This window comes from Colias eurytheme, chromosome 22, assembly GCF_061535395.1.
Source record: "Colias eurytheme isolate Ceu_HAF_F1 chromosome 22, ilColEury1 Martin Lab GWU primary, whole genome shotgun sequence".
NCBI lineage: Eukaryota > Metazoa > Arthropoda > Insecta > Lepidoptera > Pieridae > Colias > Colias eurytheme.
Genome location: NC_143001.1, coordinates 4,473,897 through 4,495,068, shown reverse-complemented (window position 1 = coordinate 4,495,068; position 21,172 = coordinate 4,473,897). Strand labels below are relative to the sequence as shown.

At 32.1% G+C, this 21,172-nt stretch overlaps 1 protein-coding gene across 1 annotated transcript; it reads left to right on the top strand.

Moving 5' to 3' along the window:
- The first annotated feature begins 7,212 nt into the window (after positions 1 to 7,212).
- Gint3 (GDI interacting protein 3) lies at positions 7,213 to 19,646 on the top strand. The gene is made up of 9 exons (XM_090115133.1): positions 7,213 to 7,645; positions 8,060 to 8,383; positions 9,926 to 10,059; positions 10,383 to 10,524; positions 11,590 to 11,684; positions 16,554 to 16,707; positions 17,813 to 17,970; positions 18,891 to 19,020; positions 19,318 to 19,646. Exons 2-9 carry the CDS (start codon positions 8,141 to 8,143, stop codon positions 19,591 to 19,593), a joined length of 1,332 nt encoding a protein of 443 aa, XP_089971259.1. The 5' UTR covers positions 7,213 to 7,645; positions 8,060 to 8,140; the 3' UTR covers positions 19,594 to 19,646.
- Positions 19,647 to 21,172: the final 1,526 nt, after the last annotated feature.

The window sequence follows — 21,172 nt, the reverse complement described above, 5'->3', positions numbered from 1 at the left end:
AACCTTTAAACGTTAATTGGAAGAAAGAAGAAAGAAAGACAAGACATTTATCTAATTCTAATTACTCAAACATCCTTCAAACATCCTACCATATTTCCCTGAATAAATAAAAAGTCAAACCCATGTCAAACCCAAGTCTTTCGGGCAACTACTTATAAGCCCTATCCTTAGCAGATATAACAGTACTAAATCAAGACAGACTACAAATGCCTAAAAAACGTAAAACCTTTCCTTAGGATCCAAGATTAATGTTTTAGACCTAACTATGTCTACGAAATTCTTTTCAAGTATTGAAAGGTATTATGTAAGTAGGTAGTCTGAATGGAATCCTTGTAATTTCTTAATATTATTCAGTATATTTTATAATTAATTCCCAATTCATTTTCATACAAAATGTTCTTTGCTTCATACAAAATATTTTAAAATTTGTATGATAACAATACTTACCTAATTGTTTTGTATTACAATTTACAAGCGGTACAGTTTTGAGCTAATTTCATAACAGCCTTATTACACGCAAACTATTTATTTTCCATCCACTGCAGAGTTTTCAATGTGTTTAATATGCAATTAAAATTATAGTGTCTATGTAGAACGATACAAAAATCTTTATTATCAAAGTATAGAAAAAGTAAAAAGATACCTCGTAAATGATAACTCTACTGCGAAAAAGAACATACTAGGCCACTTTACTGCACTGAAAATTTTTCATTTTCAAAAAGAATGTTCCTGTTTACGTTATGTACCTACGTTCACCGTTTACAGACTAAGGGCTGATTTTTCAATCCTTGGTTAAAACTTATTCGTCAAATAATGTATAATACTACCCACAGACATATTATACTACCATTTTAAAAATGTATTCTATAATTGCTCGTATTTGACAGTTTACGTGACATTTTAATATTATCGTGTAATACTTTATTCGACGGATAAGTTTTATCCAAGCATTGAACAATCGGCCCTAAGTATATTACATGATTAGCCCAGATAAGGTGCTTTGAAAATTGAAATGTCTGCTAGGTTGTTTCATACCTAATGAAGGTATTTTTATGTACTGCAACCAAAAAAATCTTGATAATACTAATCCACTCTCTTTACACATTATGTCTTATCTGTTCTGAGATATAAATATTGTTCTTTGTTTTAAAATAAAACGCGGATGGCAACAAAGTTATATATCTTCTGTTAACCATGATAATACAAGACACTACCTATAATCTATATGTATATGACTACCAATTAAATAGCATAAGGAGTAAGGACAATAACGAGTTGTTAATGAAAAAAAAAATCATCAATTACTAACATTATTACTAAAAACCGCGCACGATAGAGCCAATAAGTAATTCCGGGTGCGATTGGTAAAACTAACTAAGTAATAGTCTACATCGACGCTCCATAATATTATGTCGTCTACCCTATGCGGGGTATTATGAAAATTAACCCCGTATTTTAGTACTAATCAATAATAATGTGTGAAGTTTTCAAAAACAACTCTGCCTCAAGCTGAAAACATAGGATATTTTAATCGGTGTGTATCCTAAATTCTTCGTGGCAGTAATGATCACTTCCTAGTTCCTATGAATTGTAACATGATACTTGAAAAATACAACTTGAAAGAACCAACACCCCACAGAGACATGATCAAAGATTAAAGAAAAGTACCTATATTGAGTGTTAGATAAACTAATGCTAGTTACATGAAATAAGTGGATATTTTATCCTACTCCTATCATATGATAAAACAAATTATCAGATGTGAACAAGACAGCGGTCTGGCAAAATATGACTTTCAAATGTATCAAGCAATTGTTTTAAGATAACACGTCATGGATCTTTTGCGAATCGTCACAACACCTTAAATCTCAATTAATCGTGTTTTAATGCGAAAGTACTTACTAGTACCTATATAATAATATGCAGTATTAGTTATGTGTCTTTAAAGGTCGGTCAGTTATCTATGGGTAGATACGTTACTCAAGAAGTATATATCTGTGCCTCCAGTGAATAAGGGAGTAAGACGAGTTATTCCCTTTGGTTTTTATTGCACCATTGGATTCAGCTCGTCAAAATACACAACATATCAAAAGGTCATATCTCTAGCTGCGTCCTAACCCATTTTTTCGAATGACCCAAACGGTATAAGTAGGGTGTGATAAACGGTATAAGTTACCTTATCCATCATTTTAGGCAATCGCAAAGGAACTATTCGTCTCGAGTCAAAAGTACCCACGAACACAAAGACGTATGTGTAGTTATACTTTTTGAATAAAGACTTAATTCATTTTGTTCCATCAGTCCTAACACTATTTTAGTATAAACGCATTTGTGTCATTTTTCTAACATGAGCATAAAGGAACAACTCTTTTAGTGTCATTGGTTCAAGTGACGACATGAGACAGTTTGGCATTAATGCCGTGTTGCTATTGGTCTATTAATTGAATACTGCACGGAAACAACACACACTATTCCTTATTATTTTTAAATCGTTTTTTTTTTCAATAAATCTGCAACAATAAATCTTTATATTTTTTAAAAAAGGTATTTATCAGTTAACTTGGGATACTAATATATTTCTATGGAAATTAACTATTTTTTGCAATAGATATTAAAAATACAGTTAACACATTAAGTGCATTTAATGATATTATACTCTTTGTTTATATAAATACAGAACGATAATTATTGAATCATCTAAAAAAAGCCAACAATATATTCTTATAATTGGGTAAGTTTTTAAAAAATAACTCGTTTCTAAAATCTTTTTTCAAAAAATTATCTAACTATAATAGTCGCATAAAAAAAAAGTAAGTATTTATAACCAGTCTTGACAATTTATGAATATTGTTTTCTCCGCATATAGCGTTTTAGCCACTGTGCTTTGGTAATTTGCCTTTTTTATAGGAAAAAAATCCGCAATATCGATACTTCTTTGGTCCTGCATTTTCGTAAACATTTTATGGATACTCTGGTACCATATTTTGAAAAAATTGGGCTATTGTCACGTAGAGTCTCTTCAAAGTGCGTGCCACAAGTCGTATTTGCATCCAAGGCACCTTCAAATCTGTGCTTAATTTTTTCATAAAATCTTTGCGGCTCATTGTATTTTCTTTATTTATTTTTTTTTTTTTTTATTGTGTGATAGGGAAGCGCTTGACCACGATCTCGCCTGATGGTAAGCTGAGATGTGGCCTATGATGGAGCGCGCTTCCCTAGAAGGAAGCATTAGCATTTATCTACATTATTTTGATATTATATGATATAGAAAATGTTAAAATTCTATATCATGCCGTAAAATATCGCCACTGACCACCTATAACTTTTCCTGTATTAACTGAACATACAGGAATATGGTTTTCGGGCTTCTCTTATCTCTTTATAGTGCTTGTATCCTCAATGTATACCACCATGACATTGTGGCGTTGCCACTTTTATTATCTATATTTTATTATCTGTGGCGTTCCGAAACGGAACGTACTTGATCGAATTTTAAATTGATTCGACGATTAATTTTCACTAGGACAATAGTTAATACGCAAAACGCAATACGCAGTTGATACGTATTTAATACCAATACTCAATGATTGTCTCCTGCTAACCTGTACAGACTAGACTCATTGTGGTGACTGGTGAAACATTGTATAGCATTAACAACATAGTACTGTATTATTGAAAGATCGATTAAAGGTTTATTTTACAATCTACGACTTTCATTATACATGGGTAACAAAACCCCATAACATATTCGGTTTTACTCCGGACAACATCTTCAGCCACACAATCCCTTTGCTTGAAGTCCAAATCCAGCGGAGGACAATAATCGTCATTTACTAAAATTGAAGGTTTTTCGTCCTAGTATAAATGTTGTCTGGATCCCATTTTATACTCAATCTATAGTATAATACTATAGATATCATGTGAAACGTGACTTGGAAAAAAATTATTCAAATAAATCACAAAATAAAAATTTGAAACAATTTTAAAAGTTACGAAAAGCCCAATTATACGTCAAAATGACGCACAACATCCTCTTTACAACCAAATGGCGGAATTTACATGGATGAGCCAACTATGTACTGCTAGGTCTCGACGGCTAATAAGTTGGTTCTGGATTTTGCAGCGATTCGATGGTAAATATAGAAGAGTTCATACGTCAAATTTACGTAGATTGGACTTCTAGGGTTAAATGCATATAAATACCTAAATGATGTTTTGTTTTTATTATCTAATAACGATAAAAAAACCCGTTGATTTCATTCGTTTTTCAAGCTACGTGCATAGTTTTTCCACTAAAAAGCCTCAATTGAGTCATAAAGTACACAAATTTCAAGCATAATAAGTCACATCATTTCTATAAAACCAAAACTGGCAATAATATAAGTCGTGTTGTGCGATTATGAACATAGTGCATAAGGGCATAAGTCGTTATATTGCAAAGAGTAAAAAAAAAATTATGTGAATACATTGAGTTATTCCATGAAGTACTCGTTCATAAGGCCACAACTACAAAAAAACACGAAAAAAGTATATTTCTGGGGTTGTTACAATATGTGTTCATATGTAAAAATATAGTCTTACATCATATCTTACACATACAAGCTTAAAATTTTGAATTAATAAAGATTTAGTATTGATATATAGTTTTTTGTCTCTCCTGAAAAGTGCTGTTTTTGAGTTATTCCCTTATTCACTGGAGGCACAGATATTTTAACTCCCATAAATACCTACGAACTATGAAGATATCTAGTAGCAGTTGAGTAGCAGCTAGTAGAATCAATTGAAGAGGTTTTACAATATGACAGTAAAGATATCTTCACATCATGTTATTTAGATATATTACATTATCATATTATTATTATCTGGGGGAAGATAAGAAGATTCTAGTACCTAAATTAGTTTTTTTTAACTTTTGAAAGAAACTCAATAAATAATTGTAACTACTAATTTACTGCCAAGCCAACGTAGTAATATTTGCTGTCTGTGCTATTTCAAAACATACAAATCGCCTTTTTGGTACAATGCGTGAGTGTAGATATTATAGTCCTAGCTTTAAAACCCGGTGGGGACGAGCAAAAGGCTGATCACTCAGTTGTACGTAAAGAAAATCGATTAGCATATTGCATTTGACCCATACCCCACAAAGGGACACAGGAATTCACTACTTCAGAGTTCAGACGGTCAGTCAATAGTCAATACAATGAAATTACATTTCCTGTTCATATTCGCAACTTCTTTCCAAAATATTACAGTTAAAATTGCATTTTTGGAGTTCCGAACCACAAAAGGAAATTGGAAAATCCAAAAGTGCACGCCTCATAATTTTTTTTTAATAAATATTTATTAATTATTATTTTTGTTTATTTAATAACAATTAAACCACATCGAATCAGACCCTGAAAAATGAAAGGGTTCTATTCCTGAGCATACTCAAGCGTAAGAGAAAAAAAAAGACTCGATTAGTAAAGTATTTCGGTCGCTATCGTGTTAACAAGAAAAAGGATCCGCACATACAGACACACGGACGTCCAAGACAGAACTTTTTTAAACTGTTTTTTAACTAGTTTAAATAACAAAAATGTTATCAAAAATATCATGAACGTTAAAAATAGTGTTTTTTCTTAATATGTGTGTGTATGTATTATCTTACAAGTGCAATGTATGATACATAAAGACATTTTAAGTTTGAAAAATCAGATGTTTTGCGCGAAGTGACAGTAGTACCCACCTCAACGCTTCGCTTATGAGGCGTGCAAAATGGAATGGAAGGAAAATATGAGATAAATATTGCATTATATGTATCTACATATTGTATTATAGATCGAAATGAAAATTTAAAAGTACCGTAATGGACAAAATGCAGTCTAATTTAATGCAAATGATTTTTTTTTTTATTATAAACATAGAAACTAATAATAATTCTTATTACTGATTTTCTTCTCCACCATATTATCTTTAGACTTTAGATTGACCTTTATAACAAACTAGCTGTGCCCCGCGGTTTTATCCGTATTGCTCCGCTCCTGTTGTTCTTAGCGTGATGATATCTATTATTATTAATAGCCTTCCTCGATAATTATTAATATAGTGTTATATGCTTTAATATGTATCTAATAATAAAAATAACATCAATGAAGAGAGTGTATCGAAGGTAATTTGCACAGAGCAAGTAATAAAGGTAATTTGGACGTAATAAATTTGGATTCACAGAAATTTAAACTGCAAAACGTCATCATATCAATAATTCAAATGGCAACATTGCGTGCCTAAACTCATTTAAAAACTTCCAGCATAAATGCGCTCTGCAATACTTGCTGTTAATATTTTTTAAATACTAGTCTTTATTCAACTAATGGGTTTTCTGGGAAATTACTCCAAGGTCTATTTAATAAAATATTTTTATAAAAATCATGATGACTGTAATGTGTGGCTCATAATTATTATAATGCACTAATATTTTACAAGTATCACATCAAATCATCACACAGTTAAACGCTAAGTTTTGTATAACTTTTATTAATTGTATGTTTTGCCTTATATCCTGTCCTCTATAATTAATAAGAAGCAACAAAATTACATGCAATGGAATCCCTATTAATTTTTCAATTTCTACACTAATGCGTAACTATCTTCATAGCAGTTAGAATATTGTATTATTTTCTATTTCAATCCTAAGAAATATTTGATGTTTTTTATCTGTTATCCATCAAAATTTAAACAGATCTCTAGAATTTCAGAAAGTTGTTTTCTGAAATTCTATTTCTAAACACACGATAAACACTCATCGCACTCATCTAAACAGTTGCTCAATCGATTGTCTGTTTAAAACCTGTGGTTTAAAACACAGTTATCTATATAAAATTACTTGAATTTTAATGTATGTGGTTTAAATGATTAGCCAGAATGCCTAGAATGTACAACACAACATTTATTCTTGCAAGATCAATGTGACCTAAGCTATGCGATTTGAAAAAAATTACTGCATTTTAAATCAAACTAACTGTAGTAAATGAAAATGCTTAATATATTGAGCGAGATTTGTTATCGTCCAAGTGAATAATAAAATATTATTATTTTTCCCAATTTTTCCATTTGAATTTAGATCAAAAAGACGAGAGATGTCGTCTGTGATTTTTAGTTTATGGTTCTGTCATCTGGCGGGTGCCATATTTATTGTCAATTGACTTTGACGACGACGTTGACAATAATTCTTCGAATGTTGCATTTTGCGATTATTTTTCAATACAGCCTACTTCCTATGTTATAATTTCATCATTTTAAAGTTTTTGCGCAAATTATTATTTGCATGCATATTGTACATGTGTAATGTCTTTATTCGAAAACACGGGTTTTAATTCCACCCTTTACGAAGCTTTGTATCTTCAAATCGAGGATACTCTGGGCTTCGCGAAAGATTTCTTTCAGTCTTGCGTGTCATCATTGCCAATCGAAAACTTACCTAAAAGTCTTGTTAATTTTAATGAATTCACGTTTTACGACGACTTAGCGGAAGTATTTTTCTTCAACGAATTTCAATTATTGCTCCTTAAAACATTTCTTATCATTCTTGTGTTTACGTTGTTATTGATTTTTATATCTTGGCGTGTTTATGGAAACCGGATATCTGAGCGGTTTATGAAACCCGGTAAGTGACAAGTGTATTCCCGCATTCAATTCTATTATCCCGTTCCATTTACTTTCATTTTAAAGCTAATTAACAACTAACAATAATTGCCTAGCTACGCCGTTTTCTCTAGCCTTACGTCATATGGTTGAGTTTTTATCATAAACATCTGTATATTGATGCATTCTCTAATCTTTTTTTTCTCTTTATCTTGATAAAAATAATGTGTAAACTATATTTACTAGTGCCTTTGTTTAAGTTTTTTAAACCAAATCTAGTGTAGAAAAAAAGAAAATTTCTCAGTAGGTATGTCATTAATTGTTTTGAATTCTAATTAAAAACTTCTAGTAAGAAAACACTGTTAGTATGATTAACATAAATAGTTTTCATAATTATCCTGTTGTTTCTTGTCTCATAAAGTTAATGTTTTTACAGCTACATCAGCAACCATAGCACAACTGAAAGAGAGTGTATCCAAGTTAAAACTGCCAAAAGAACACACACCACGCATCTAAAATGGCGGAAAAAATAAAGAAATTCTTTCAAAAAAAGAAAGCGGACGCCAAATTCAAGTTAGCTGGTCCTGGCCACAGGTTAAGTGAGTCAAGTATAAGTAACCAATCTGTGAGGCGAGAGGAACCCATGATCAAGAGGAGTGGTCTTTCGGAAGAAAGTAAGGTTGCTGCGGAGGCTGCGCTGGCGAGACTCTCGCTCAAGAGAGATAATCCTGCTTTTAATACTTCTTTGGCTGCTATTAGGGTATGTATCTTTCATGTTGTCTGCGGATGCGTTCTAACGAATACCCGCGGCTCCGTCAATACAGCGGCACGGTGGAACACAGTGGAGTTTAGTCGGTAGGTCCCTGCATTCTGCAGGGTGAGTCCGACATAACCCAGGGCCCTTTCCCCGAGCGCTCTGGGTATGCCTAAATGCATTCTCCACTTAAAAAAAAAAAAAAATGTATCTTTCATGTATCAATCTTTAACTTCTTATAAACGTCTAATACATAAATATTATTTAGATCTGGAATATGGCTCCGAGTAGTGACCTTAATACTTTAAGTAATTAATAACTATTATTTTTTATGTGTATGTTTATCATTTAGTAGGTATATATTATTAATTATTAAGTAATATGTATGTTTATAAAATATTGTTTAGTTTTTAAAATAAGATTTTGATGCCTCCCTTTATACAGCAAACACTTGTCCTTTGCCTGAGGGGTCGCCTGGTAGAGATCACTCTGAAGTGATAAGGCCGCCCCGTTACACATATTAAAGCTGTAACTTTGTGATTTATTATTTACTTTTATATTTTATAAAATAATGTGTGTAATGAAGTGTCAAATAAATAAAAATAAATAATATGTATTATGTAGTTTTTTGATTGAAGAATTGCTGTTTCAATTGTATTATTTATTGAAAGCTTATGTAACAATTAATTCAAATAATTTATCTTTTCTTAAATATAGAAATTAATCTTTTATGAGATAATCATGTTATTTCAGGCTTTTCCTTTTAATTTTATTTCTGAGCCTGTTATTTATCTGTGTTGTGTGTTACCAAACTGTCTTGAAAAATATTAAAGCATGTTTTATTGTTAATCTTTATTTTCTTCTCAATACAAAACAAGTCCTTCGGTTAGCTACGGTTCCGATGTTTTCGTCCTATTGTGTAACTAGTTTTATTAAGATTTATTCGCAGTTAGAGTATTGAACGAATTGACCAAGCTTATATTTTGTCCAATTTTAAAACAGTGCATTCGAGGAATTCCGGATGTCGAGTAATTAGGAAAATTGTGAATACACTTCAGAGTATAGTTTTATTGTGAGAATCGTAAAGGCATCACATGAAAATAAACGAGTTTGATAACAATATTATTCATGTTTGTTTAATTAATCATTAGTTACATATTATTTTAGCGTTATTGCATTTACCCCGTCATCAGGAATTACCCTAATGCACCTTATTTTTTTTTATTTAATATCTGAAGTACCTGAAACATGAGCAATGAATATTCTATTTCTTATTTTTATAATGTGAAAGAAAATACTCTTATTAAAATATTTATAACTAGCTTCCGCCCACGACTTTGTATGTGCATCCCCGTTTTTCTCCGTTCCCGCAAGAATTTCGGGAAATCCTTTCTTAGCGGATGCCTATGTCCTAACATCTACCTGCATGCCTAATTTCAGCCCGATACGTCCAGTGGTTTGGGCTGTGCGTTGATAGATCACTATATCAGTCACCTTTGAGTTTCATATACATATATAGATTACCTAATATTTATTGAAATACCACAGGCTCAGGTCAAAAGAGAATTGGAGAGTGAAGCGACAAACTCAAAAGTTGAAAATGAACCCCTCCCAGTGGAAAAGAAGGTAGAAATAGAAAAGGAAGTGCCGGGAAATTTTGCCGCTTCTGGTGTTTATTTTAAGTTAGTATTTGCAACAAGTTTGTCTATGGAATATACATGAAATAAATAAATATATGTTGCATAATATATATATATATATATATATATATATATATATATATATATATATATACTATTTGGCTGCCTGTAAACTGATTTAAAAACAATACTGCTTAAAAAATGCAAAGCGATCACAAATTTGTTATTTGACTTGCTTTTATACATAAGTGCTTCAAACATTACATCAATGTATATTATTATTCAATAATTACTAGGCTACAAAATTAAAAAGGCATTCGGATCGCATAAATTATTTTATTATATAAATAAATTCTTAATTATAGATGTCCAATAATAAGCAACGACATATTACCTCGCGACGAATGGAAGCGAAACATAAAAACATTCCTGTATGAACAATTAGAAGAGGAGCGAGGACTCACGGCTTGTCTTATTATACAGTCGTGTAATAATAATAGGGAAAAGGTGAGATTATTATTATTGAAAAACCATCTTAATATATATAAATCTCGTGTCACAATGTTTGTCCTCAATGGACTCCTAAACCACTAAACCGATTATAATAAAATTCGCACACCATGTGCAGTGCGATCCAATTTGAGAGATAGGATAGTTTAAACATGTAGGTAGAGATTGTCTAATCTAAAAATGAACGCCCCTCCACTAAACTTAATTGTTTCAATGTGTGAGGACAAATAATTATTGAACCACTTTATATGTGTGCGCGCGGCGTTTCTACTGCAAACTTTGACTGTCTCGCGCACTGATTTGTCAACTAATCGGGCGATCAGTTCAGGTGCCTAGCATTGTATGGCGGGGAGAGCGCGCTATGTACGGAATGACACGTCCGTTCTGTCGTGCATCGCGTCATTTATGCACTAGTTGGCCAACTGGTCCTGTCGTTCGGGCATGGACGGGACTGGAGGACTGAACGACCAATGAGGCAGACCAATTTGTGTGTATTGCGTCTATACACGTACTTTGAATGTGAGCGTAAACACAGTGGAGGGGCGTTCATTTTTAGATTAGACAATCTCTACCACGGGCGAAGCCAGGGCAGACCGTTAGTACATATATCTATATGATATCGAACAAACATTTATATTTCACTATCTTACCGCCCACGGCTTCGCCCGCTTTGTCTAAAACCTAATAAATTATATACTAAAACCTTCCTCTTGAATCACTCTATCTATTAAAAAAACCGCATCTAAATCCGTTGCGTAGTTTTAAAGATTTAAGCATACAAAGGGACATAGAGAAATAGCGACTTTGTTTTATACTATGTAGTGATAGTGATGCCTTTTTCGTAAAATTTTCGATATTTAGTTAGTTACAGCTGAAATGAAAACAGATAAATTTTAAATAATGCTGAAATACATATTAAGTTGTCTTATTTTATTGAATGTGAGTTATTAAACTGTTTAAATGGCACAAAATATACAATATTTTTTTTTATTTAAAAAAATACTGAGAAAACAATTTTTTCTTTTCCCTTTTAAAATTTATTTCTATATTCTAAATTTACAGATTGATACCTGTGTAGAAACACTATGTAAGTATTTAGAGAACATTGTGACTTACCCTGAAGACGAGAAATATCAGAAAATAAGAATGTCCAACAGGTAAAGCGTTTTCTATTTTATTTATTAATAACTAGCGGTCCGCCCCGGCTTTGCCCGTGGTACATATTTCGCAATAAACGGTAGCATATCTTCTTTCTCAGGGTCTAAAGATTATCTGTGCCAAATTTCATCAAAATCGGTCCAGTAGTTTATGCGTGAAATCCATACATATACATACATAATTACAAACCTTTCCTCTTTATAATATTAGGATAGATAATAATTACAACAAAGATAATACACATTCTAATGAAGCTACTGTAGAAAATAAATAGGTATAGGTGAAACTTAAATTTATTATTTTTCAATTTAAATTGTGCATTTTTCATACTACAAATTAGTTGATTTCCAATTAATAAAAAATATTTATAGAAACCCTTAGATCATTAAGTAATGGATGGAGCACGCTGGCAAATGTTCTAACTAAACTTTCTGCCGATTTTGGTGCGGGGAGGGTAACTCACACTTTGAAAAACAATCACACATTCACAAAAATAATTTGTGTCTTTACAAACTCAAACTAATACAAAATTGGCAGACTAGCATGTTTTTGCACACATACATCGATTACACAGAAAAATCTCTGTACATATACGTAATAATACAATCGCTCTAAAGGGATGTAACCATATCGATATTACAAAAATAATAATTTTGTTGAAATTAAAAATAACATTAATATTATATTCATAAAAAATACTACATAGGTCATTTTTAACGTTTTCATCATTATTATATGCATACGAAAAAACAATAAAACGCCATTTTATTTGTATTTATTCAACACATCACATATGACATATTATATTCAATAAAATAAATATCGGTACAGAAATTTTTATTGAAGTGAATACTTCTTTAGCGGCGTTGGGTATAAAATCTTAAACTCGCGTCAGGTGACGACAGACTTTTTTTTAGCCCTTATATTCCATGCGTAAGACGGATACCATTCCAAAATATCAAACATGCTGAACGTTAATAATCAAGTTTTCACTTCTGCCGGCACTCCCGGAGTGCAACCTGTCTTTTTTTTGAAGTGAAAACTTCTTTAGCGGCGTTGGGTATAAAATCTTAAACTCGCGTCAGGACACGTGACCTGATCGAAAAAGCGTAAGACGAATGGATATCAAACATGCTCAACGTTAATAATCAAGTTTTCACTTCTCCCGGCACTCCCGGAGTGCAACCCGTCTTTTTTTATTTCTGTACCAAGGTGTCGCTACAGATACAGGGTGTACCAAAAAGTAGTGATGAACGGAAGCTGAGAGGTAGAGGACCTAAAGGGCTATCCGAATCACCCCCATGTATGTGATGCGATTTTTCGTATTTTCGGAGTTATGACGTTTTTTTCAATTTTTCACCTATCGCCGAGTACGAAGATATTTTCACTCATGCTGACGTCAATGATTGCGGAAGATGCTTGATTTTTTTTGTGTGCTAAGCTGAAAGATAGGCCAATTCAGTATGGTAACATTTACTATCGTTAGATCTTTGAATGGAATAAAAAAAAGAATTAAATGGCAAGAAAGATAAAATTACCCAGTATGTTCACCACTTCAAGGGCCCGTAAAAAAATAAAATCACATAAAAAAAGTTTTCCGTTTGACTTTTAAAAACTTGCTCTATCTATCAGATAGCTACCCTGAAAATTTCATTTAATTATTCAGAAAGCTTCAATCGAAAAATTTAAATCAAAATGTGGTAAGTGCAAAAATTGAATTAACTTGATGATCATTAAAACCAATAAATAGGTGTTTAATTACCAGAAATTTTTAAAATAACCCCGCTGTTGCTCAATGCAAGTGCGACATCACCGTAAAAAGTTGTCTTTTAAATGTCTGAATGCCCTTTTATCATTTTTAATGGTTTCTTCTGCTACTATGAATTTCCGGGTTATTTCGTCCAAATTGTGGCAGTCTCTCGTCTTTGTAGTATCCCCAAGGAAAAAAATCAATAGGGTTTATGTCCGGGGACCGTGCAGGCCAGGCTAAAGGGCAAAGATACCCTGAAAGATGGATTGGTCGTTGCAGCCTGCGCATGCGCCGGTGATGCCTGCCTTAAAGCCTGGCCTCCACGGTCCCTCGACCTAAACCCCATTGATTTGTTTCAATGGGAATACTAAAAAGACCTCGGCTACTTGAGAAAATGCCACAATTTGGACGAAATAACCCGGAAATTCATAGTAGCAGAAGAAACCATTAAAAATGATAAAAGGGCATTCAGACATTTAAAAGACAACTTTTTACGGTGATGTCGCACTTGCATTGAGCAACAGCGGGGTTATTTTAAAAATTTCTGGTAATTAAACACCTATTTATTGGTTTTAATGATCATCAAGTTAATTCAATTTTTGCACTTACCACATTTAGATTTAAATTTTTCGATTGAAGCCTTCTGAATAATTAAATGAAATTTTCAGGGTAGCTATCTGATAGATAGAGCAAGTTTTTAAAAGTCAAACGGAAAACTTTTTTTATGTGATTTTATTTTTTAACGGGCCCTTGAAGTGGTGAACATATTGGGTAATTTTATCTTTCTTGCCATTTAATTCTTTTTTTTATTCCATTCAAAGATCTAACGATAGTAAATGTTACCATACTGAATTGGCCTATCTTTCAGCTTAGCACACAAAAAAAATCAAGCATCTTCCGCAATCATTGACGTCAGCATGAGTGAAAATATCATCGTACTCGGCGATAGGTGAAAAATTGAAAAAAACCTCATAACTCCGAAAATACGAAAAATCGCATAACATACATGGGGGTGCTTCGGATAGCCCTTTAGGTCCTCTACCTCTCAGCTTCCGTTCATCACTACTTTTTGGTACACCCTGTATAATAAAAATTGTAATTCGATTTTTTGTAAATCTGAAATATACGCAATATTAATACATACATATAAACAAATTACATAATAGAAGGGTTACAAGATTAACATTACAAAAAAAACGGCTAAGTGCGAGTCGGACTCGCGCACGAAGGGTTCCGTACGATTAAAATGTTCTGCCAGTTAAAAGTAGCCGAGCGTAAATTTTAATAAATATATACAAGATTTACAAAATAAACATTATACTCCTTTTTATGCAGTTGTGTAAAATTGTAATATAATAAAGATTAATTCTCATCTCATTTCAAATTATACTAATATATTTTTTTATCGACGTTCAAGTTAAAAGCAGTCCGTCACTAAGAAAGTCGTAAAAATTTACGACCTTTTCAACGACGATTTTTTAAATTCAACTCTATCACTAAGTTCATAAAGATTAAATTTGAATTTCTCTTCAAGATAGTCTCGCTACATCAGTTTATAGTCTCGTGGGGAGTGCGGTTCAATATCGCGTTCTAAATTCAACTTTATCGCTTAGTTCATAAAGATTAAATTTGTATATTTTTTCTTCAAGATAGTCTCGCTACATCACTTTATAGTCTCGTGGGGAATAGGGTTCAATATCGCGTTTTAAATTCAACTTTATCTCTTAGTTCATAAAGATTAAATTTGTATATTTTCTTTCCATGATAGTCTCGTGAAGCCGCATCAATGATCGAGTAAACACATGACTCGATTATTTGTCTTGATCATATCGCTAAACGATACATCGACGATTATTAGAAATTGCATTTAATTAGAAATGTACGTTAAAAAAAATAAAAAAATATACACAAATGAAAGGTTATTCCATCTTTTTTAATATTCGACATGTTTGAATTGCTTCTGCAAGACATGACAGTGCAAAACGGCATTTTTAGCGGAGCACTCGCAGACGTCCTTTCGATGTTTTACGAATACGCAGAGTGTTCGTAATCGATTACGCAAGTAGTTTTTATGAAAGCATAAGATTTTTCGATTCGAATAATCTTATACCTCGGCAAAAGGGGAAACGCCTGCGTGTGTTATCCATTACTTAATGATCTAAGTAGAAACCCAAACACTACACTAGGTTTGAAAACAACAAACAAAATTTTGTCTCTATTTATACCTGTTGATAATAAATGGCATAAAAAAAATGTTGTGTGGTTTTATGAAACCACGGTAAAAGTGAAACTGTTCGAACGGTTCCGAACACTGCTTTGTGTAGCGCATGTTGCGTGACGGTCGGCTGCCGAGTAGGTATACCTACTTACAGTAGCGATACACGCGACATGCGCTACATAGACCAAAAAGTTTGAGACGATGTAATAAAAGTTTCACTTTTAATAATATATAAAGCTTTCTTACAATGCATTTAAATCAAACAATCATTCTAACCCCACTGTGTCAATTTATTTTAGTGTAAACAGGCGTAGAGCATTCTTTCGTTGTTCTTAATGCTTTCGAAAAGATTCTATGCAATGTTCTAATACTGAACAACAATGAATACGAGTTTTCGTTTACACTAAAAGATCACGATAGAATACTCTTGCTCTATGTTTGTTTGATGTAAATGCACTGTTACTGTAACAGAGTGTAAATCGATAGAGCAGTTTTACATTTTATATGCAACAAATATTTTCTCTATATAATTTTAGTGTAGATATTACTTATTTTAAACATTAATTGATGATAAAATCAACAATTTGACGACGCGGTTGGCGCAGTGGTAAAGTAACTGCCTACTGAGCCGACGGTCCCGGGTTCGATCCCCGGTCAGGGCAAATATTTGTGTGATGAACTCAATTATTTGTTCTTGGGTCTGGGTGTTATCTATATATATATATATATATATATATATATATATATATATATATATATATGTATTTATTAAATATTATATTTATCGTCGCCTAGTGCCCACAACACAAGCCTTAATTTTGCTTACTGTGGGACTAGTTCGATTTGTGTAATTATGTCCTATAATATTTATTTCTTTATATGTAAAAAAAATATTTTCAGAGCATTCACAGACCGTGTGCAACCAATAGAAGGTGCTATGGAATTATTATTAGCGGCTGGGTTCGTTCAACAGAAATTGTTCAATAACGAAGGAAATGAGGAAGATTTCCTTGTGTTTAATAAGGATAATGTGCCTTCTGTTGAGAGTTTAGTTGTAAGTATATTATTAATATTGTTAAAATTTGAAATACACGAAAAAAATAAAAATTAATTCAGATGTGAGGCTGTGTGAGACGTTACTTGATATTTTGTCAAGTCATTGAAGAGCAAAAAGTACATTCAAAATCAAATTCAAATTCAAAATTTATTCATTTATCACAATATGAAGTATGCATTCAGATGTACAAAGTATAATTTTACAAATAAATAAATCATTTATTTATTTATACAATGGTATTTATTATACCGTAATAAAAAAGTAAAAACAAAAATAAATTGTAAAAGCTTATCGAATAGGTTTATTTAACTGTACGGACAAAACCACAAGCAAAAGCTTATAAATAAAAATCATAATACACATAAAATATTCGTTCAGTACTTTTTTTTGTAACAAACATCCGCACATCTGTCCAAACATCAAAAATTTCGTATCAGTTATCCTTTCTATGCTTACTAGTTACTAATATTATCCTTACCTCCATAATAATAATTGACCGCCATAATAATAATTGGTACAGTGGTTGACGCGTGAGCGTAGAACCAAGGGGTCCTGGGTTCGATTCCCGGTGGGGACGAAGAAAAAAAATGTATCGGTCTGGCAGGACCCAGAAGGCTGATCACCTACTTGTCCCTAAAGAAAATCGATCAGTGAAACAGATGTATAATGTCCCATTACCCCATATGGACTTCAATTTTCTATAATAATATAAAAAGTAATAATAACATAGCTCACTATACATTGCAAAATAAATTAATTTATATCAAGTCAAGGGAATATAAATGATGCTCTAAATGTTTTTAATTTTTATCTTGATTTTTATACATCCATTATATAATATATTGTAACTTCCATATGGGAACACATGTCCTGAAATAAAACAATTTTTATTAATTTTTTTTACACGCTTTATATTAGCTTCACCTGTATGTTTGTTTGTTTGTAACCAGATTTCGTTAAAACTTTGTAGATTTATTGAGGACCGATGACAATACACTAATTTGATAAAATTTTCTATTTTTTAGTTCGGTTTTCTATAAAAAGCGTGTTTTTTAGTTTTTTAAACTATTATTATTATTTTATTTTTGTATCCAAATTTCAGACACTAATAGAAGCCCTCCGTTCAGCGGAACCCATACAACTAGAGTTGGATAGAAACTTGCAAGTATTATTACCATCTCAAGCAGCGAATAAAGTGCAATTACCTCCCTCGTTCTATGCACTAACTCCGGAGGAAATTAAACGGGAACAGCAGTTAAGGTAAATACTACTATTCTACTAATATTATAAATGCGAAAGTAACTCTGTCTGTCTGTCTGTTACTCAATCACGCCTTAACTACTGAACCAATTTGCATGAAATTTGGTATAGAGATATTTTGATACCCGAGAAAGGACATAGGATAGGTTTTATCCCGGAAATCCTACGGGAACGGGTATTTCTTTGAAAACGCGGGCGAAGCCGCGGGCGGAAAGCTAGTATGTATATATAAATCTCGTGTCACAATGTTTGTCCTCAATGGACTCCTAAACCACTTAACCGATTATAATAAAATTCGCACTCCATGTGCAGTTCGATCCAACTTGAGAGATAGGATAGTTTAAACATGTAGGTACCACGGGCGAAGCCGGGGCGGAGTACTAGTATTATAAATGCGAAAGTTTGTGAGGATGTGTATGTGTGTGTTTGTTACTTTATCACGCAAATACTACTGAAACGATTACAATGAAATTTTAATATAGAGGGTAACTTGTATTAACACATAGATTACGTTTTATCCCGGAAATCCCACGGGAACGGTAACTATGCGGGCTTTTCTTTGAAAACGCGGGCCAAGCCGCGGGCGGAAAGCGAGTAAATAATAATATATGCTTATTAATGAACTAGCTTTCTGCCAGCGGCTTCGCTCGCGTAGTCAAAGAAAAACTCGCATAGTTCCCGTTCATGGGACAAAACCTATCCTATGTCCTTGCTCAGGTCTCAAGCTACCAATTTTAAAGTAAATCAATGCAGTACTTTTTGAGCTTAGCCCGGACATACATATAGACAAACAGATAAACTGACAAAAATTCTAAAAACTATATTTTTGGCTTGGATATAGATTGTAGATCACGGCCCAAGTGTTATATTATGTTTTCTTTTCTATTTCTTTGTTATTTATTATATTATTTAATTTTCAGGGCAGAAGCGATAGAAAGATCTCAAATGTTGCGCACTAAAGCTATGAGAGAAAAGGATGAATTGCGAGAAATGAGGAAATATAAATTCGCTATTATTAGGATACGCTTTCCAGATGGAATTCTACTTCAGGTATTTATTTTTTTATATATAGTAGAAAAACTATAAGTGATTTGATTTGATTCAAGATATTGATAGTCTTATAATTGCCATGTGTTAAAATATGACTCATTTAAATTTTAATCATCAATATCAATTTCTATTAACTCATACACAATACATATAGCTGTATTATTCTTGAAAAATAATGTTATATTCTAATAATAAATATTTCTATTCAATCTAACACTTTTTTCATAGTTTCGATACAAATAACACTAAAAATAATTAAAAAAATAAATAATTAAGGCATTAATAATTATGTTACAGGGAACATTTTCAGTCTACGAAAAGTATCAAGATATTCACGACTTCCTTCGAGAAAATTTGGAACATAGTGACTTACCATTCGTCCTAACAACACCCACGGGTCATAAACTAAATATAGACGAAGATTCCAATAAAACATTAATTGACCTTAAATTAGTACCGACAAGTATACTGAATTTCGCCTGGCATTCGTCCATTCTTGAAGAAATTAATAATAGTCCCAATAAAGATGTGTATTTGAAACCTGAAATCATGATTTTGGTGCAAGAAATATGATTAACTGTTGTATTTATTTTTTTATTTATTTGGATTGACTGTGTGTAGAATTACTAGTTGCCTTTGGAAAGCCTTGAAAGTTAATTTTTGGATAAAATTGATGTTTTTTTTTGCATTTATAAATTTTGAACTGTATCCATGTAGGATGGGCTTGAAATGGATTTGAAAATGTATTCCTTATAATTTGGTAGTCCTTAAAAAATATGTTCAGTCATTTTAATAACCCTTTTTAATTTAATTATGTGCTACCAACCAAAATATTGGTTTTTATATAAAGTTTTTGTTCTAGCGTCCACATACATTTTAAAAACGTAATATTAAACACTCCAAGTACCTATCGATATGTATAATTCAATATAGTGGAAAGTTTTTTTATCTTGTTTTATTGATTAAAAGAAAAATGTAACATTCACTTTTAACCATTAGTCACATTTATCTTACTTTAGCAATAACAAACATGTTAAAGAAACGGTTAGGGAAAATAAGAGTTCCCCATTTGACAATTTTATAGAGGACGTCATTATTTTAACACTAACTATAACCGCTGTTTCATCGGTTAAAGTTAAGGTTAAATAACTGTCAGAGGCGTCAAATTCAAAATGAGATGATTTGACTTGAGAATGACATTATACTAAAAAATACGTTGGTGAAACACATTTCGCTATCACTGTAAAAGTCACTGTTACTGTTATTGTTAAACTAGCTGTGCTGCGCGGTTTCACCCGCAATGCTCCGCTCCTGTTGGTCTTAGCGTGATGATATAATATAGCCTATAGCCGTCCTCGATAATTGGGCTATCACAAACCCCAAATAATTTTTCAAATCGGACCAGTAGTTCCTGAGATTAGCGCGTTCAAACAAACAAAAACAAACAAACTCTTCAGCTTTATAATATTAGTATAGATTTAACATTAACTAAAAAATGGTGCAACCAAGCCTTAAACTTATGTTCCTTACACTCAACTATTTTATTGATTACTTATCAATTATAATCCTCTCCTATTATATGCACACATGTAATTTTAAATATAGTTTAAATGTTAAGGTTAAAAAGCTTTTAAACTTATAATGCAAAGTAAACAAATTGTTGTAATCTTTCACTATTTTTTGTAAGTCGAGATGTTCATAATTGTGCAAAATAAATTTAATAATGTTATTTATGTGTTTTATTTTTAACATCACCTCCGTTTTCAGCGATAGAAAACAACTAATTGTTGAAGAATAAGTTTTTAAAATTCTATTATTCCGCGGGATTCGAACCCGCGTCTTTCTTTCAAGGAATATAATAAAAAAAGAATTATCGAAATCGGTCCACCCGTTCACGCGTGATGCCGTGACAACGCGAAACGGGTTTCATTTTTATATATGTAGAAGAAATGTCACAGAATACTGTAGAGGATAACGGATTAAACATAAATCTAGCAGAAAACAAATTACATCCAATTTTATAATAAAAGCAAAAACAATATGACTCATCTTATTATCCACTAAAATGGTAAAAAGATTCAAAAATTTACTGAAACCAAGTTTTTAGGCATAGTTCTTGACCGGTTTAAATATATATTGATAGGTACACGAA

Excerpts from the sequence above, each read along its gene's own strand:
- Gint3 (XM_090115133.1), top strand. The coding sequence starts at position 8,141 with ATGGCGGAAAAAATAAAGAAATTCTTTCAAAAAAAGAAAGCGGACGCC. Across the intron at positions 16,708-17,812 it reads CTTCTGTTGAGAGTTTAGTT|ACACTAATAGAAGCCCTCCG; the intron begins GTAAGTATATTA and ends TCCAAATTTCAG. Across the intron at positions 17,971-18,890 it reads AAACGGGAACAGCAGTTAAG|GGCAGAAGCGATAGAAAGAT; the intron begins GTAAATACTACT and ends TTTAATTTTCAG.